The 19505-nt window shown below is 35.9% G+C and overlaps 1 protein-coding gene across 1 annotated transcript; it reads left to right on the top strand.

Annotated features, from left to right (window-relative positions):
- Positions 1–2853: 2853 nt before the first annotated feature.
- Positions 2854–18012, top strand: LOC104091001 (uncharacterized). Its single transcript, XM_009596244.4, has 13 exons — positions 2854–3063; positions 5483–7984; positions 8856–9059; positions 10043–10351; positions 11067–11375; positions 13164–13466; positions 14719–15217; positions 15304–15462; positions 15569–15748; positions 15971–16165; positions 16569–16667; positions 16746–17336; positions 17461–18012. The coding sequence occupies exons 2-13, from the start codon at positions 5484–5486 to the stop codon at positions 17818–17820; spliced, it is 5709 nt and encodes a 1902-aa protein (XP_009594539.1). The 5' UTR covers positions 2854–3063; position 5483; the 3' UTR covers positions 17821–18012.
- The last annotated feature ends 1493 nt before the right edge of the window (positions 18013–19505 follow it).

Below are 19505 nucleotides of genomic sequence, written 5' to 3' on the forward strand. Positions count from 1 at the left end.
GTGTGAGCAATATTTATGGTGTTCTTGTTGCCTTATTATTTAAATCACTAGTTGATTATTGTTGCTACCAGTGCTATCTGTTTTTATTATTTTTGTATGCTATGTTGCACATTTTATTTGACTACTGAGTGTCTTGACTGTACCTCGTCACTACTCCACCGAGGTTAGTCTTGATACTTATTGGGTACCGACTGTGGTGTACTCATACTACACTTCTGCACATTTTTGTGCAGAGCCCAGGTATTGGAGATATCGGACTCGGGTATAGTTAGTGTGTTGATCGCAAGGATTCAAGGTAGAGTTGTTTGGTCGTCGCAGTCCCTTGGAGTCTTTCTATTTTATTGTACTGTCAACTCTTATTCGAACAATATTGTATATTCGATCCTTGAGATCATTGCAAGTATTCAGTTAGAGTTCGTGACTCAGTATTACCAGTCTTGGGAGGTCGTTTGAATATTTTCGTTGTTGGTTTTTGACACTTATATTAAATTATATGTAAAAAAATGGCTTGAATTATTATTATGATCGGCTTACTTAGTCTTAGAAATTAAGTGTCATCACGACGCTTGTGGTGAGATTTTGGATCGTGACACTATTGCACTATATAATACAAGAACTGTAACAAAATGAGTGCCAAATGAAGTTTAAGATGAAATAAAATCAACATATCTTATGCACTATTAGCGTTATTTAATATTCATAAAATTAAAAACTCGAAGATCAACCTAGACTGAAAAAAAAGAATCATTTAAAATGTATGAGAAAGAGGGTCTTACCAAGGAAAAGAGAGAGAGGAAAGACTTGTGCCCTTTTATCCCAACCTCACATTTGAATGAAAGAGTGAAAGCTACTAAATTGTAATAGTTAGAGAAGACCTAATTCAAATAAGAAAGAGGGTTGCTGAAAAGTTTATGTTATCGGTATAAATGTCGATATTTTTGTCTATGGTTACTAGTATATATATATATATATATATATATATATATATAATATTCAATTAAACTGTAATGATCTGTGGAGGATTCTCATTCTTAAAGTATGATATAAGAGGTAGGTTTTTTTTGTTTGTTTTTTAGGGATGAATCAGAGCGACAAAGGGCTGGATTTCAGTGGATCGTGGCATGAAGACCACTCTACTACTTACAATATCTCGTCGCGTATTTAAGTCGTCTGCAAATGAGAGGTACGTCTCTCAAATCCACCTCCTTGTACAAGGCTCTTGGGTATCAAAAAACTTTCACCAAAAAATATGATTTTAAAACATGTGTAATTACTAAAAAGAAGTATCATTAAAAAGATCTAGCATTGAATATGAGATTAACCTAATCCAATCATTTTATTTTGGAAAATAACTCATGTTGTAACGACTTACGACCACAATTACGTATGTATTAAAAAGTTATAACAAAAAGAACATTATTCATTCAAAAGTATTTATATATGTAATTTCGTAATAATATGCAAGTTTACATATTCAATTTTTTTTGATTATAACTCAAATGACATTTAATGTCTGTTGCAATGTGATGATTTGAAGTTTGATTTTCAATTGATTCCATTTCTTCTCTTAGGAAAATGTTGATGGAAATTGCTCCTTCGTACTTCAAATCAAATGAGCTGGTTTTGACAGGTTGATTAAGCACAGGAGATTTCTTATATTATAAAGTATAGATAATATAAAAAAGAAGTTATATATTATACAAGATTGTTTAGATTTTCTTTTACAATAATTCTTTTACACTAAGCATGTAGAAAACATAATGATCACATCCACATCCATCATTATTTATTCATTGATATTTTCTAACACTAATAATAGTAATAGTACAACAACAAATATCTTCCAATCCTAAGCTAATCGACTAGTAGCAGTGGTATTAAAATTAATTTCTCCCGTTTACTTCTTAATCTGATATTTCTTTTTTCTTTTAAAAAAAACAATTTTCCGTCAGTGGAAATGGAAAAAAGAAATTATTGAACCTAAACCAAATAAAAAAATAGTAATGAAGACATAATTTTCTGGTAAATTTGGATAATGCGTAACTAAAAGTAGATAAAAGTCAAAGCAAGTCTGATCAAAATCCAACTGTATTTTTACTTGCACGAAAAAATCTAAAATACCCCTACATCTAACTTCCTAGATCAGTTAACTAATTAACAAATTAACAAATTTTAGTTAAAAATAAACAATATCCCCTCATCATAGATTTTACTCAAAAAGTAAGAAGATACCCCTGCATCTACCCTCCTAGATCAATTGTTGATTTTAGTTGAAAAGTCAAAGTTACCCCTGCTTCTAGCCCTTCTAGATCAATTGTAGATTTCATTCAAAAAAAGTCAAAAATATCTTAATATCTACCAAATCTGAAACAGCAGTAGTTATATAATTTTCTGGTAAATTTGGATAATGCATAATTAAAGCAAGTGTAATCAGATTCTAGCTCCATTTCAACTACTCAAAAACTCAAAAATACCCCAATATCGACCCTTTTATAGATAATCAATTGTTGATTTTACTTAATAGTAATTAAAAATTTGTGTTCTATGCCTTAACATTTATAAATTATTTACACAAACAAGTTACTTATGAGGTAATTTTGCAAAATTTTATATAATAAATATTAATTATTAATATCACAAATAATACTATAGTGTAAAGAATATTTAATCTATTGTAGATCAATTGTAGATTTCCTAGATCAATTTGTATTAGATTTTACTGTAAAAGGTCGAAAATACCCCCACATCTACCCGCGTAGATCAATAATCAATTGTAGATGTTAGGTTAAAAGTCAAAAATACCCTTACAGCTACGCTCCTACTAGATCCAGATGTAGTATTTCTTTTCTAACTTGGACTCATTTTTACGGTTAAACCCCAACGGGACTGTAACACAATTCATTCCCAATTCGCTCTCTTTCTTCAATTTCATGCATCAAAACATCAACAACGCATCGTGAAAACACAGATCGGATCCCGCGCTTACGGCGGAACACGGTGGAGCAGAGTCTCTTCCGTACAACATTGGCCGCTTGCCGGTTGTCACTTTCAGTTTCTCTCAAGGTATTTTAAGAAAGGAGAAAAAATACTGTTTTGATTGAGGTTTTTGATTCGTTACATCGATCTAAGGTTAATTCAGCGTAATTAAATGTGAATGTATTAGAAACCGCTATTTGTCATATCGAATTTTGTACATGCATTGTTTTTAAATTTTAACATGATTTTGTAATTAGCGGTTTTAGTTTTATAGTTTTGCTCTGTTGTCGGTAAAAAAATAAAATTTACTGTTTTGATTTGAGGTTGTGATCAATGATCCGTTTACATCGATCTAAGTTAATTTCAGTTTAATTAAATGTGTATGTATTAGAAATCTTTATTTCTTCTGTTGAATTTTGTACATGCATCGTTTCAACATGCTTGTGTACTTAACGGTTTTAGTTTTGCGCTGCTGTCGGTATAAATTTTTGTGTTTGAATTGGTGGCCAATCGCGATGATGATCTGTGTGAGTACATGTGATCTGTGATTTTTGAAGTTGACGTGAAAGGTTAATTGGATTTAATTTTAGTATTTTGTTTTTAATTTTACGCGTGAAAAAGAATAGCTTTTTGGTAATCATGTGTTGTTGGTGCCATGGAAATGCCTAATTAGTTTTGAATTCAGTCATGAGTTTGAATGAGGTTGTGAGATATGATTTTAAGTTAATAGCATAGGTTTGACTCGTAAGAAGTTTGTGTATTTTACTTGTCAATTTAGCAGCAAAAGAAAGCTCTTGGAGATGATCTGAGTAAAATGTTTTGTAAATGCGTTTTTTTGTTCATCTTTTACTTTTTTTTTTTTTTTGGTATGTGATCTCGGATCTGTTTTTCAGTAAATCATCTAAAGTCAATATTAGTAGCTGTTGGCACCACAGAAACGCTTCATTGTGAATTCAATCATGAGTTTGAATGAAATTGGAAGATAGGATTTTAAGTTAATAGGCATTGTTTTGACTCGAAAGAAATTTGTGTAATTTACTTGTCAATTTAGCAGAAAAAGAAAGCTCAAGGAGATGGTCTGAGAATAATGCTTAGTACATGTGCTTTCTGGTCTGTGATATCAGATCTGTTTTTCAGTAAATCCACTGAAAGTCAATGTTAGTACTCCCTCCGTCCAATTTTATGTGATGTTTTGACTGGGAACGAAACAAGCGAGAGAGCTGACTTTGAGAAAGAAAAGGGGCGCCCCTCGCCGCAATCGAGAAACAACACTAACTGGGAAAGGCACTCTTGAAGAAGGGCCTGCCATACGTTGGGGTGAAGAAAGCTTCTTCTCTTATAGGAGAGGTGCTGAAAAAGAGTCTTCAAGAAGTGAGAAGGAATCACAAAAGAAATAGCTTTTGTCTATTTATTCATATTTGGTTGGATTCCTCGATTCATCTTATGTCTTAGATGGAATAGCCTCTTTTTCTAGCTATTGCTTAAAAGAAAGGAACACTTTTGAGACTTGTGGTCTAAAATAAGCCATAGATATCACTGATAAGAAAAAAACAGGCCATAGATATTAGTGTGGCTATAGATCATCCCATTAAGGGTAAAATAGAAAGTTTAAAATTAAATTGTTTCTAAATATAGAAATGTGTCATTCTTTTTCGGATAAATTCAAAAAGAAAGTGCATCACATAAATTGTCAGACAGAGAGAGGGAGTAGTCATCTTGAAGTAAAACTTTAGTCTGATGTGGTTCTTTTTGCTTTCTTTTTTGTTCTGTCTGGAATGTATTTTTGAGGATTTTCTGAGAATGTGCTAGGTTTAATGCCTTGTTTTTTACCATAAAATATTTAAATAAATTTTTCGCATATTCATATTTTCATCTGTTACAAAAAAGAGGTTGATAAATATTAGATAAACCTGTTTATAGCATATCCTTGTTTGTTTCAATTATGCATGATGGAACAATGTATTTCTTGACTATCCGTAAAGTGAGCCTTAATTATACTATACTTCTTAAGTCTCCAACATCCCAATCTCTCTTTTCGGGTTTGCAAACAGAACCTCTAGGTCAAGGACGAAATCCTCAAACCAATAGAAATATGATTTCTACTTCACAATTCTTATGTTAAGAAGTTATGTCTTATTCATGTGATGAAAAAGATAAGACCTAAAGGTTATCAAAAGAAAGATGAGACTTAAAGAGAAGCAAGTATCACATGCACAACCGATTCTGTGCCGCAAATCATATGGACTTGTGAAATTGGTAGGGATGGAGCTTTGGGGAACGAATCTATTGAGACATCCAAATAATTGTCAATGAATTTGGGCATTTCTAGCGCCCAGGAGTGCACTGGTTATTTAGCGCATTCAGTCTATTTCACTTAATTCTTATTTTTGAGTTTTGACGATTCAATTTCTCTTATGCATTTTGAACTGTTTTGATGGTTTACATCTGGGATAGTTTATTCTGGGGGATAAAGGATTTAAACCTAACATCATTGCTGTGGTTGTAGGATGTCTGTTGATGCTGAGTTTCCCTATGGTCCATCCATCTTAACTGACGAAAAATTGCCAGAAGTGGGGAATTCAGCTGCTCCATGCCAAAATTCATCTAGCAATGACGCTGTTGTGTTTACAAAAGAAACTTCGAACTGCCCTGCTGATAATGGTCAAATGAAACGTAATACAGTGTCAGAGATAACAGGCATTGAAGAAATGAGTGGTGAATCTGGTGGTTCAGACAAAAGTAATGATGATGAAAAATTAAGTAAAGGATGTGCAGAAGATGCAAAAGCAGATGGCAACAATGAAGACAAGTTACAAAGTGACCAAAGTGAGAACGCTGAAAATGCAGACAGTGATGGTCAAGGGGCACCGAGCATGGTCACAGAAATTAAAGGTGTCAGTGAAATAGGAGGTGATTTTAAAGGAGATGTCCAATTAGTATGTGAAGAAAGTGGCCAAACTGCAGCTAGCACTGTTATAGAGATACAAGCCGTTGAAGAAATTAAGGGTGAATCTACTGGTTCAAGGAAAAATGATAAGAGTGTGGATGCTGAAGAGACGGATATGAACAGTTCAATGGCTGTCAACCCTGTTATTGAGACAGTAGGCATGGAAGAAATGCGAGGCGAATCTAGTGACCCTCGCAGAAGTAATGATGACAGAAGTGAAGAAAGTGGGGAAGCTGAAAACGCAGACAGCAGCTGCCAAAGGGCACCTCACTCAGCCATGGAGATGACGGCATTGGAGAAAATGGGATGTCTATCTAGTTTTGTAGAGAACAGCAGCGGAGACAGGTCACAATGTGACCAAAGTGAGAATGCTAAAAATGAAGACATTAATGGTCAAGAGCCACCCAACATGGTCACCAAAATCAAAGGAATCAATGAAATTGGAGGTGATTCTGATGGTGATGTCAAATTAGCATGTGAAGAAAGTGCAGATACTGAGAAGGTAGAGAGCAATGGCCAAGCGTCACCTAGCACTGTTACAGAGATTACAGCCATTGAAGAAATTAGGCCTGAATCTAATGGTTTAAGCAAAATTGATGAGAGTGTGGATGCTGAAAAGGCTGGCAGCAACAACTCACTATCTACCGACATTGTTACTGAGATCAATGAATTAGAAGACGAGTCTAATGGTGCAGAGAAAATTAACAATTTTTCTGAGATCACTGGAATACAAGTTGAGTCTAATGGTGCAGGGGAAATAAGTGATGATAAACTAGCATGCCAAGAGAGCACAAACACAGAAAAAGGAGGTGATTCTAATGGTGATGTCAAATTAGTATGTGAAGAAAGTTCAGATACTGAGAAGGTAGAGAGCAATAGCCAAGCGGCATCTAGCACTGTTACAGAGATTACAACCACTGAAGAAATTAGGCCTGAATCTAATGGTTTAAGCAAAATTGATGAGAGTGTGGATGTTGAAAAGGCTGGTAGTAACAATTCATTGGCTACCGACATTGTTACTGAGATCAATGAATTAGAAGACGAGTCTAATGGTGCAGAGAAAATTAACAATTTTTCTGAGATCACTGGAATACAAGTTGAGTCTAATGGTGCAGAGGAAATAAGTGATGATAAATTAGCATGCCAAGAGAGCACAAACACAGAAAAAGGAGGTGATTCTAATGGTGATGTCAAATTAGTATGTGAAGAAAGTTCAGATACTAAGAAGGTAGAGAGCAATATCCAAGCGGCACCTAGCACTGTTACAGAGATTACAACCATTGAAGAAATTAGGCCTGAATCTAATGGTTTAAGCAAAATCGATGAGAGTGTGGATGTTGAAAAGTCTGGTAGTAACAATTCATTGGCTACCAACATTGTTACTGAGATCAATGGATTAGAAGATGAGTCTAATGGTGCAGAGAAAATTAACAATGTTTCTGAGATCACTGGAATACAAGTTGAGTCTAATGGTGCAGAGGAAATAAGTGATGATAAACTAGCATGCCAAGAGAGCACAAACACAGAAAAAGGAGGTGATTCTGATGGTGATGTCAAATTAGTATGTGAAGAAAGTTCAGATATTGGGAAGGTAGAGAGCAATGGCCAAGCGGCACCTAGCACTGTTACGGAGATTACAGCCATTGAAGAAATTAGGCCTGAATCTAATGGTTTAAGCAAAATCAATGAGAGTGTGGATGCTGAAAAGGCTGGTAGCAACAGTTCACTGGCTACCGACATTGTTACTGAGATCAATGGATTAGAAGATGAGTCTAATGGTGCAGAGAAAATTAACAATGTTTCGGAGATCACTGGAATACAAGTCGAGTCTAATGGTGCAGAGGAAATAAGTGATGATAAACTAGCATGCCAAGAGAGCAAACACACTGAAAATGCAGACAGCCAAATTCAGAGTGTATCCAATGTGGTCAGTGAAATCAAAGGAACTGAAGATATAGAAGGTGAATCTGATGTCGCAGAAAAAAGGACTGATGGAAACTCAACCTGTGGAGAAAGGAAGGATGCTGAAGCAATGAATAGTGGCAGTCCAGTTTATACAGGGTGCGTTCCTAGCCATTTAAATGTTTTTTCGCCTTAATCTTTCATTTGGCATGATTTAGTAAAAGCAGTCTCCATACCTGCCTGCTACCCCCCCCCCCCCCTCCCACGCAAAAAAGGGACAAAGGATGTCCTTAGACTCAATTTAGTTGATTAGTACTGTTGTGAGCAGATTTAGATGGGCGAGAAATTATGCGCTCTTTTTTCTGCTAAAGTGAGATCTGTGGTCAATTAAGAAGAATATGATCAAGTCAATATCTTCAATTTTTTACTCTCCATTTTTTTTAGTAGATATGCTATTTATATTCAGGTTGCAGTGAAGTTTATGTTGCAGCCTGTAACGGGTGTCCTTATATTTGATATTATTGAGAATTCAGATACACTCTCTTATCTTTGAAGAACAAAAGATTTGTCTGATTCATTTCTGATCTTTTGATGAGAGGTTTTGTAGTCTGCAGACAGATATTTACGGTTCTATCCTCGGTCACTTTTTCTATTAAGAGACATGAGTGCAGGGAGGAGGCTGGAGATGTGACTTTCCCATTCATGTTTCTTCCTTCACTGTAATATGCTATTGGATGTATGTGACTTATATCCACGTTGCATTTGGTGGAAGCTTCGTTTTCAGTATAAGAATGCATACACTGGGCTTGGTACCTTTTGCATGATAGACTTGATGTTTGTTTAGTAGCTTGATATTCGGAGTGCACTGATATTTTATCTTTTTTCAAATTGAGCTAGGATTTTAAACTGATTAACCAACTTGAAGGGCTTCACATTAATTCTCTGACCGCTAAGTGATTCTATTTACTAGAAAACATAGTGATGCTGAATTTTCCCACAGTTCATCTTTTTAGCTGACATAAATTTGCAGCGTTGATTCTGTCACATCTGGAAAGGAGAGCACGAATAACCCGGTTAATGATGTTCAAAATGTGCACAACACTGTCTTCGAGACTAAATGCAATGAAGAAATTGGAAGTGCCTCTAATGGTGACAAAGATATAGATGACAAAGTGATGCACCAAAGAGATGAGGAGTCTGAAAGATTGCAGAGTGATGGTCTAGCTAGTGATTGGTGAGTTCCTAATTTCTGAAGCCCCAGTCTCCCCTTGTTAAAGACGAGACACTTAATCTGAAAATATCTCAACAGGATTTTGGATGGAAGGAAATTAATTCCCTTTGGCTGCCCTTTGTTTCTAATAAGAGGTTTCTGATTAAGTGCATGCCATCTCTGTTTGTCATTAGACGTAAACATTGAAATTCATGTTAACTTAAAGTGAGACCCATACTGATATCAGTAGATATAGCTCTTTCGTGTTAGCCGTTAATGAGAAGGCCAATATTTTAAATTGATTATTTGAATTTGTGCTCTTCCCCGAAAATAAAATCTTTTATTTTCCTGCTGAAGCAAAGTTCGTTTAGATTTTGAGTGTGATATGCATGGCCTAGCAGTCAATGAAGCTAGAATGGATTATGGGAGACCAATGTTCATATCCAGAGGAGGCAAACACCGTTAGCAAAAAAAGAAATTGGATGTGATACATTATCATCTAGGTTCTTATACATCTCTGGTCATAATTCATATTACCAAACAACATTATATTGACCAGTATGTGAATCCATATGGAAAGTTGCTGGTTAAATTTGGTTGCCTTAGTTAAATGTTTATGAACAGTGGCGGATTTAGGATTTCTAGTATATGGGTGCGCACTGCTATAAAAAAATGAGACAAATTTATTAAGTGGGAATTGATCCCTATTCCCCTTGGTAATTAACTCAACCTTCAACCAAGTGCACCATTCACCCTTCTTGGAGCACGGGTGCCAGCAGTTAATATTATACCAATTTTAGAAAATATGTACATAAAATATTTAATTTTGCGGAGAGACCATGGGTTCACGTGCCCCATATTTTTGCCTATAAATCTGCCCCTGTTTATGAAGTCCGGAATATGTTGTCTCGCTGCTTTACTATCTAGTGATCCTATATACTTCACTTAATTGGTAGATTCATTCTGGATAGCTATGTGAAGATCCTTTTATGTGTACTATGCTGTAGGATGTCCAGTGATGCTGAGTTTTCACGTGACCTGTGTATTTTAGCTGATGCTAGACTGTCTGAAGTAGAGAATTCTTTTACTTCGATCAGCAGAGACATGTCTAGCAATGATGCAATTGCGTGGGGAAATGAAACTTGTGATAGCTGTATTTCTCATGGTCAAAGTCCAGTGGGCATGGTTCAAGAGACCATTGGTAAAGAAGTAGAATGTGAATCTAACGGTGTGGACAGAAGTGGGGATGATAAATTGATGTGCGAAGAAATTGAGGATGGCAAAAGATTCAACTGCAGTAGTCTAGCTGCTGAAGGGTGAGTACATGGGTTACAAAGATAGAAATTTTTCTTTCTTCAATTGTACTGGGTGGTTGAGGATAAAAACTCGCCAAATAAAGACACATCTTTATAAAATAAATGTTTCTGGGTTGATGGTGACCTAAAGTATATAAGTCAGTAGGTTATTTTTCCCCTTTTGCTTCCCGGAACAGTCTATCCGATGCAAATTGAGAAGTAGTATTAAGTAATGAACGTATCTTCTTTTGTATCTGTTGTTCATCTGTAATCATGCGACTTACAGTCTTTAATGCACATACAAATATGGTATGTATATGTGATTGATATGCAAATTAGTAATTAGGTTCAGAATTGTGAATTAGTATATTCAGTAATGGCAATTACATTCTACTTAGACATGAATGAAGTGGGAACCACATTGTCAAACCGTAATAGCTCGAGGCCATCCTCTTCTCCGTGATGAATAATTCACATAGACTATAGTCCAAGGCTCTAGGTAATTAATATCCACTATTCTAGTCGAGCAAGAAAAGAAACTAAATCTTGGGTTGCAATCCAATCTCTCAATTCTCGACTTATTCCAGGTTAATTAGCAGATAAATGTATTAAGTAATAGTTAATGCTCTTGGAAGAAGAATACTTTTCTTGCTTGTTTAAAAATGGTCTTCATTTACTAATAGTTTATTTAGAGTTGAATAAACTCAGTGTTTGACTATTTGCTCTTGTGATGTAGGATGTCTTGTAATGCTGAGTTTTCCCAAGGCCTATCTACTTTCGCTGATTCAAACTTTTCTGAGGTGGGTAATTATTGTGCTTCAAGTACTAAAGACATGTCTAGCAACGATGCTTTTGGGGCCAAAAATGAAGCTTTGTATAACTGTGCTGATGATTCTCAACTGGGACCTAACTTGGTCAGAGAGGGTAGTGGAGTTGAAAATTTGGAAGGTGTATCGAATGGTGCGGACAACAGTATTAACAACGGAATACTTTACGAGAACTGCGCGGATACTGAAAAATCGCACATCGGTTCAGATAATGTGGGGTACGTTTCGAACTATCTGAACATATACCGTTTACGCAATTAATGATATAATCTATGCAGATAGAAGAGGCTATCATAGTGTAATCTGTACGTTTTTGGGTAATATTATTATTCCCCTTTTTGCTGTCTTATTTGTTCCTTTGATTTGAATAAGAAAGTTTCAGAGATAGTGGATTGTCTGTTTTTCTTGTGTGCTATTTATCCGAACTTTTAATAACCCCAATCTCTCTCGATAGCTAAGTTGGTCTCTTGGTCGCTCTTGAATATTTAAACTCACAATTGCCCTCAAGTTCCACTTTTAATTCATAGGACTAAATTGGTCTTTCTTCCACACTCCACTTTCCAACTCTCAATAAGCCACTGAGCATCGAGAATACTTTTGGCATTGGGATGGCTTTTCCGTCCATTTCCTTTAGATAAACAAGGAGGATTCTATCATAAGTTGTTCCCTCCAAGAAAAAAATTGCAGCAGCAATAAATCCATGATTGATTATTTGTAGAAGGCCTCCATTAAGTCCCTTATCAATTATGTTACTTCTTCCTACAATTATGAAACCCATATGAAGAAAGGGTCTATCGGAAACAGGAGATTAATAAAACAGAAAGTATCATAGTACGTTGTCCTTTCCTGTCCGTGCACTGTTTTTCTTTGCTCGTGTATATGAAAGAATTTTGGGTAATTGGGAGTCTCTCTGCCCTTCCGGGGTAGGGGTAAAGCTGCGTACATCCTACCCTCCCCAGACCCCACTTGTGGGATTACACTGAGTTGTTGTGTTGTTGTTGTTGTTGTTGTTATTATTAGCAATTTATATTTAATAAAAATAAAACTATTTTTTTAGACATATACACTCGCATCGAGTGTCCCTATATTAGTTTGAATATTAATGAGGTTGCATGGTGTTTACATTAGCTGGAATCCTCATGATTTAGATAATAAACCTTTGTTTTCTAGTTATTCAAGCCAAGTATCATTCATCCGTTGTTTCATGAATGCTCCTGTTGAAAGAAGAAATTTATTTATTTATTGCCTATGCTATTTTATTCTTTTTATACTAAAAAAATACAATTATGGGCGGTTACTTTGGCAATTACAGTTGGTATTTTGCATGGAAAATCAGCTTTACTCTCTTCAATATGGGAACCCACATTGATCACTGGTATAATATTGGTTGTCTCAAGGAAGTCCTTTTATTCATCGGCTTATAAGGGCTACCTACTTACCTTATACAGTCCTGTGAATTTATTTGTGCTTATATTGTTCATCTTTTTTACCGATAAAAAAGTTGGCAAATATGCACAGCATACCAAATGTTTCTTTTGGAGAACTCAGTATGCTTTTACTGCTATATAAGCCCTTTTCAGCATACCTATTTCTTAGTGCAAGCATATGTAGTTTAACAAATAGGTACTGTCCATGTTGATGGTCCCACAATCTTGTGTTTTTATATTAAACCAAGGAATTAATGTTTCAATTTGAGGGGATTTGCTTCCATAATCACTTATCAGTTTCACCAGAAGTTTGTTCTTGTCTTTATAATTAGGTCCCTATATAGGGGAATTTTCTTTAGTTTTATGTTCTTGTAGTATCCTAATTTCTTCTTGTGATTTGATGTTTGATGCTAATGGGTTGTTGAATTTGTCATGTCCAGGAATGCAATGCTTTAGTTAGTTTACCATGTCATCTTGTTATTTTTGCTTGTCTTTTTGTCATTTATGGTATGTTGGAATTTCCATTGCTGTATATTTTATGGAGACAACTAACTAAGCTGCTTATTGTTCGTCTTGTAGGGTGCATGGTGATGCTGAAGTTCCCATTGACCAGTCTGTTTTAGCTGATGTAAAATTGTGTGAAGTTGGGAACTCTTCTGCTTCAAGTATTAAAGATGTGTGTCGCGATGTTGTATCTGGAAATACTTTGAATGAGCCCGTTCATGACAGTAAAATGGTGCCCATGCCAAATACGGCTATAGAGTTCACTGGCATTAAGAAAGAAGAAGGTGAATCTAGTGTTGCAGACCAAACCAGTGATGACAAATTTTTACATGAAAGTGAGGATGCTGAAAAACCACCGAGCACAAATATTGATGAAAGGTGAGCATCTGACTATCTGAACAGTTAATAGAGGATTTTCCTAAAAGTAAAAATAATCCCCTTTTGCTGGATAAAACTATCTGAAACAAAAGCAAAAGTGTTTTTGGTTTTGCAGAACCTTCCTTTCCTTTCATGACTTTGGCAGTTAAGAAACTTAATCTTACTTATCTCCAGGTTGAATAGAAGTTTAAGTTGATTGAATTAATAAATAAAACATGGTTTTGGTTCTAAAACTTGCACAGTTTGATGAATTATTGTGTTTTCCTGAGAAAGCTAATTTAATCCTGCTTGCTGGCGAACCTATTTTGAAACAAGCCAACTTTTTTTTTTCCCTTTAGATCCATCCTTTAAATTTCCATGTGTGGTAAAAGTTTAAGTTGATTGAATTTCTGAGGTCAACACGGTTCTGGTAATAAAACTTGTTTCTTTCATTAACAATAAACCTTTTACAGTTAATTTCATCAAAAATAAAACTTTTTAGTTTACTGATTCTGGTGAAAAAGTGTTCATCAGCAACTCAACTAATGCTCCTCTCAGGAGAGGTTTCTGTTTCTCATGCTTGTGAACTATTTTTTCTGAATTTTGAGGTGAAATAGTTGATGCTCTGAGCACATGAGTATCAAATGGTCATGGCAGCAATGTCAGTCATGGTTCCAGTGCATTAATTTGCAGCAGCGTATTGAGGTAGACCAGCAATGCACTTTAGGCTGCCTTTTGACCTTTCAGTTTTCAGTGATGAATGTTAATATCTTTTCAATTTTGAGTTTTCTTAATTACAGTAGTTAAGTTCTATATTTTATCTACATAGCTGGGCCGGTTTCCGCAGAAGAAGCAAGCAAAAGGCGTGGAAGTTCGCCCCATTAGCTCTCATGTGGATAGTTTGGGGAGAGAGAAATAGGAGAGTTTTTGAGGGGATTGAGTCTTCTTTTTCACAACTTAAGAATAGCCTTTTATCTTTGATCGCTTTTTGGTGCACCCATATAGCACCTACTTGTGTAGAAGATTGGGTGTCTTTTGTAGAGAATCATGTTCTGATGTAAATTCTCTAATTTTTGGTATACTTCTTCTATTCGGGAGTTTTTTTCTCCCTTTTGATTAATACAACTTACCTTATCAAAAAAAAGTTCTATATTTTTATCTGCTTGTTTAGTTATATTATTTTTTATATGTGTTTCTTTTAACTTATGGGTTGTTTTTCAAATGATTATCACGTTTAGAAAGTTTAAGGTTTCATCTGCTCTTATGATTGTAGGATGTCTGGCAATGCTGAAATATGCCATGATCAGGCTACTTTGGCTGACTTAGAGTTGTCTGTAGCGGGAAATACTTCCGCTCCAAGCACTAGAGATGTTCCTAGCAATGATGCTGTGACATTTGGGAACGAGACTTTGACTCGCCCAATCGAAATTGATCAAGAGTCAGCCAACATGAGCATAGAGATTGCAGGCGCTGAAGAAACGGGAGGTGGTTCAGACAGGAGTAATGATGACAAACTAATGTGTGAACAAGGTGGGGATGCTGAAATTTCAAGTACTAGTGATTTGTTGACCACTTCGGCTGAGTGTTCCTCTGTGGACGCTGTGGCTGTAAGGGATATGAATGCGAGTGCAGCAAAGGGATTTAACTTCCTGATAAGGATGCCAAGATTTGATGATGAAAAACTCCGAGAATGTATCAGAGTAGCTGAGCTAAATGTTGATGAGAAGACGCAACACAGGGATGCCTTTAGACAAAAAATCCGAAACAAAAGAGTGTGTCTCCAATTTTCAATAATATTTTTTAATCTCTTTATTGTGGCTTGGTAAACCTTAGTAGGAAATGCCTTTTTAATGAGCAGGCCAATTGCCAAACTCATGGTGCTGAATTTGAAGCTGCCAAAACTCAAGAGAGAGATGCTAGAAAGCAAGTTAGGACAAAACGTGCAGAGATCTCAACTCTTCAAGATGTGATTGATAAAGCAAAGAATGCAGTTGCCATTGATGAGATTGATAATAGGGTATGGATTTGTGACAACCCAGTAAAAAGATTTAATCAGCAAACTGGAGTGTTTTGTTTCTGTTCTGTGAATTTGTTATTTATGTTGCATGATCTATTCCCTGCAGATTTGTAATATGGAACACATTATTGGGCATGAAACACTACCTTTGAAGGAGGAAAAGCTCCTAATTCGTGAAATCAAGCAACTAAAGCAGCTTCGTGGACAGATTTCATCCAACATTGGTAGGCAGGATGAAGTGCAGAAGGCTCTGGATGAGAGAGATGTAAACGAAGAACAATTGAGGGTGGGCCCACTAAGATGCCTTAATGTTCCACTGAGTACAACCTTCTACTGCTTATCATAAATATAATTGATATCAAGTGGTGTCAATAACATTGCGCATTGAAGAGTAGTATTGGATGCCTGACAGCAGCAATTTTTTGGTCAAGCTGTCACTTTTTGCTACTTAGTGTTATGATTTTCTTTTCCTTTTAATTTGCGTTAACCTGGAGACAAATGTGTGCAGATCTTGAAGAAAGAACTTGATAACCTTAAAATCAAGGCCTCAAAAACTGAAACGATTGCGATGGCAGCTAGCCGAAAATATGAAGATGAGAGTCGAAAGCTCAAAGAATTGCAAGCGCAGTTTAAAGCTGCAGATGATATCCGACAAGAAGCATATGAAGAATTGCGGAATTTAAAAAAGGGATTCTATGAGAAGGTTTGTAACCACATCCGAGTAGATTGAACCTTGAACTGTTATAATCTGTTCTCAGGATCCGATACTCTCTTCTTCTGACCTAGGGGCTCCAATGATAGAGAAACTTATTTCTACAGTTTTTACTTCACAATACAACCACAAACATTTTTGCTTCCCAAGTTATGCCTACACTGGGTTAGTTAATGCTTGAAGCTGGCGGGCTTTTGACTTTTTTTCTATTACGTGCAATTTTGTTGGCTAGTACAAGTTCTCTGGTCCTGTCATTTATTTATTTATTTTATTTTATTTTATTTTCTATGGTTGCATAATTCTAGAGATTAGATAATTTACTGTTCAACTGAAAAACGAAAATCATATTTGACTGGCAAAATTTTACCGGATCTCATAATGCCTGAAAATGCAGAATGTTCATTTCCGGACATACAAGGATGAAGCGACTTTGGCTAGTGATCATGCACGAAAGAGAGAAATGGAGGCTCTTAATCACCTCTGTGTGAATCAGGTTGGTCAGCAACTTTATTCTTGAGTTGTCTTCCAGTGAAATTCCACTTTCGCTTCTGTCTAATAGTTACTCTGTCAGGTCGAAAGGTACATGGAACTTTGGAATAAGAATGCTGAGTTCAGAAAGGAGTACATCAGGTGTAATACAAGAAGTACGTTGAGGAGATTTGGGACCTTGGATGGTCGTACACTTGGCCCTGATGAGGAGCCAACTGTACTTCCCAGTTACATGGAGCAAAGAGTTGCTAGGCTGGTTGCTCGTGTAGATAAAGTTAATTTTGTGTCACAAGCTCCGGTCTCTCAGCAAGAAAAGCAAGCAGTACTTTTAAAGGATGAAATTAAGGATGACAAAATCACGCTGCAAGCAGCAGAAAAAATGAATCCGATTGAGAAAATGAAAGAAGAAGCTCCGAAACCAATTCAAAGAGAGATGAGTGTGGTTGATGAGCCAAAAGAGGCCGAGCAACTGCAAACTGCTCAGGAGCTGGAGGCTGCTAGAAAGGAGGAGGAACAGAGGAAGCGTGAGGAAGCAGCCAGGTTGAAAGAGCAACGGCGGTTGGAGGAGATTGCAAAGGCTAAGGAGGCATTAGAAAGGAAAAAACGCAATGCAGAAAAGGCCCAACTGAGGGCTGAATTACGAGCCCAGAAGGAAGAAGAACAGAGACTGAAGGTAAATCTTCAGTTATTTCGAAGCAGATTTTTGGTTTTCTTTCACACATCCTATGAATTAATAGGATCATCTCAATAAATTATCATTTATGCATGAAGTTTAAATCATATCTTATTTCATACAGGAGAAGGAGAAAAGGCTGCGGAAGAAGGAAAGGAAGAAGGGTGCTGTAGGTGAAACACAGACCGAAACTAATGATGGTGAAACTGCTTTGGTTTCCACCAGCCCGAGAGAAACTGTCAAGGAGCCGGAGGCTGCTGAGAATCCTCAAACGACCACTAAGAAGCCTCAGAAACCATCTCAATATACAAAGCAGATCAAGACAAAATCCACCATTCCTCCCCCGCTTCGCAACAGAAGTAGAAGGAAATTGCAGCAGTGGATTTGGTTAACTATTTCTTGCTTGGTTGTTATTGCTCTATTTTTTCTAGGAAACATTGGCTTCTTCACCAATTTGAAGCAGCGAGGAAGCCCGAGATTTTAGTGCCTTAACCTTGTTGGTTTTGGCTCGGTGTGAGACAGATTGCTATATTTTACAGATGGAATAGGCCATTCTTTTACTCTATACATATAGTGTTGGTTCATCATAGTTTTGAACATTTTTGGTTCTTATTAGTAGTGATAAGACGTTTTAAAACAACAGATATAACATTTTCATATTGGTATTTATTGCAAACCATATGTGTAATAATCTTATTGATTGCCTTGCTTGCTTAATTATCCTGCTAAATGGTAGTACTGAGTTTAACGGTAAAGGGTTATCGGCATCGAAGTACAACAACAACAACCCAGTATAATCCCATTAGTGGGGTCTGGGGAGGGTAGTGTGTACGCAGATCTTACCCCTACCATGAGGTAGAGAGGCTGTTTCCAATAGACCCTCGGCATCCTTCCCTCCAAGACCTCCCCACCTTGCTCTTGGAGTGACTCGAACTCACAACCTCTTGGTTGGAAGTGAAGGTTGCTTACCATCAGAGCAACCCCTCTTGTCAAAGTGTAAACCAAATTTGATAATCAGTATGTACAACAAACGAATTTGCTATTCAATGGTCAAGAATATTAGATTGTTTCCTGCCCTTTTTTATTTTTCATCTTTTAATAACAAATGATGTCTCGTACTAACGTCGGATTTGGTGTGGTGACGTCGTTACCTTATTTTGTTCTTATATTGCCCTTCTTTATTACATCAAATATTCATATTTTATCCTTTACCCTACTTTTTATATAATAATTTTATTCCCTGGCCTATTTTTTCTTAGCAATGTTGCAAGTTTATTCTTTATACGGAAAAAGTCAAAATATGCCCTTGTACTATACGAAATTGAGCATTTTTCCCTTCGTTAATACTTTAGCTCAAGAATGCCCTTACCGTCACATAGTTGGTCCATATATGCCCTTAGAGTCATACAGTTGGCCCATATATGCCCTTTTCAAAACGGAATCCACCCAAACTAATTAGCTCTTTCGTTAATAGTATTAAAGTGTATTACAAACACTATTTCCTTTTTATTAGTACTTTTTTTTCTCTACCTTTCTCCTTTTTTTTTTCTTTCTTTCTCCCTTATCCGATTTCCTTCATTGCTGATGCCTTCTCCATTTTCGTCACCAATTTCACTTGACAAAACACATGAATTTCAATTACTAAGAAAATTCTCCCATAAGAATATTTTAATAGATCATATGTTTATCAATTTTTAAATTTTTACTGAACATATATTTAGTTATAAAAAATTTAACAAAGTAAGATTGAAATAATATTTATGTAACAAAAAACCCGAAAAATCCAACAAAATCGAACCAATCCAAACCGATATAATTAATTTGGTTTTGATAAAAACCGAACCACCCCGGTCCATGTACACCCCTAATTTACATAGTTAATAAAAAAAAAAAAAATGTCTAGCTGAAAAAAGATGAAAAAAGACTAACAACTCAAATTTATAATACTAGAACTTGAACTCTGGGCTTTTAATCATTAAATTATCTTTATGGAAACAATTTAAATATTTTGGTCTTTTGAGTATTGTTAAATGTTGAAATATTTTTATTATTTTAAAGTTTAAATCATAATTTTTGGAATAATTTAATTTTATTTATTTAGAGGGCCAGTGAAATTGAAACTTGATGGGAGAATTTTATGGGGTCTTATGGGAGAATTTTCTTAGTAAT

The sequence above is a fragment of the Nicotiana tomentosiformis genome, chromosome 10, assembly GCF_000390325.3.
Source record: "Nicotiana tomentosiformis chromosome 10, ASM39032v3, whole genome shotgun sequence".
Taxonomy (NCBI): domain Eukaryota; kingdom Viridiplantae; phylum Streptophyta; class Magnoliopsida; order Solanales; family Solanaceae; genus Nicotiana; species Nicotiana tomentosiformis.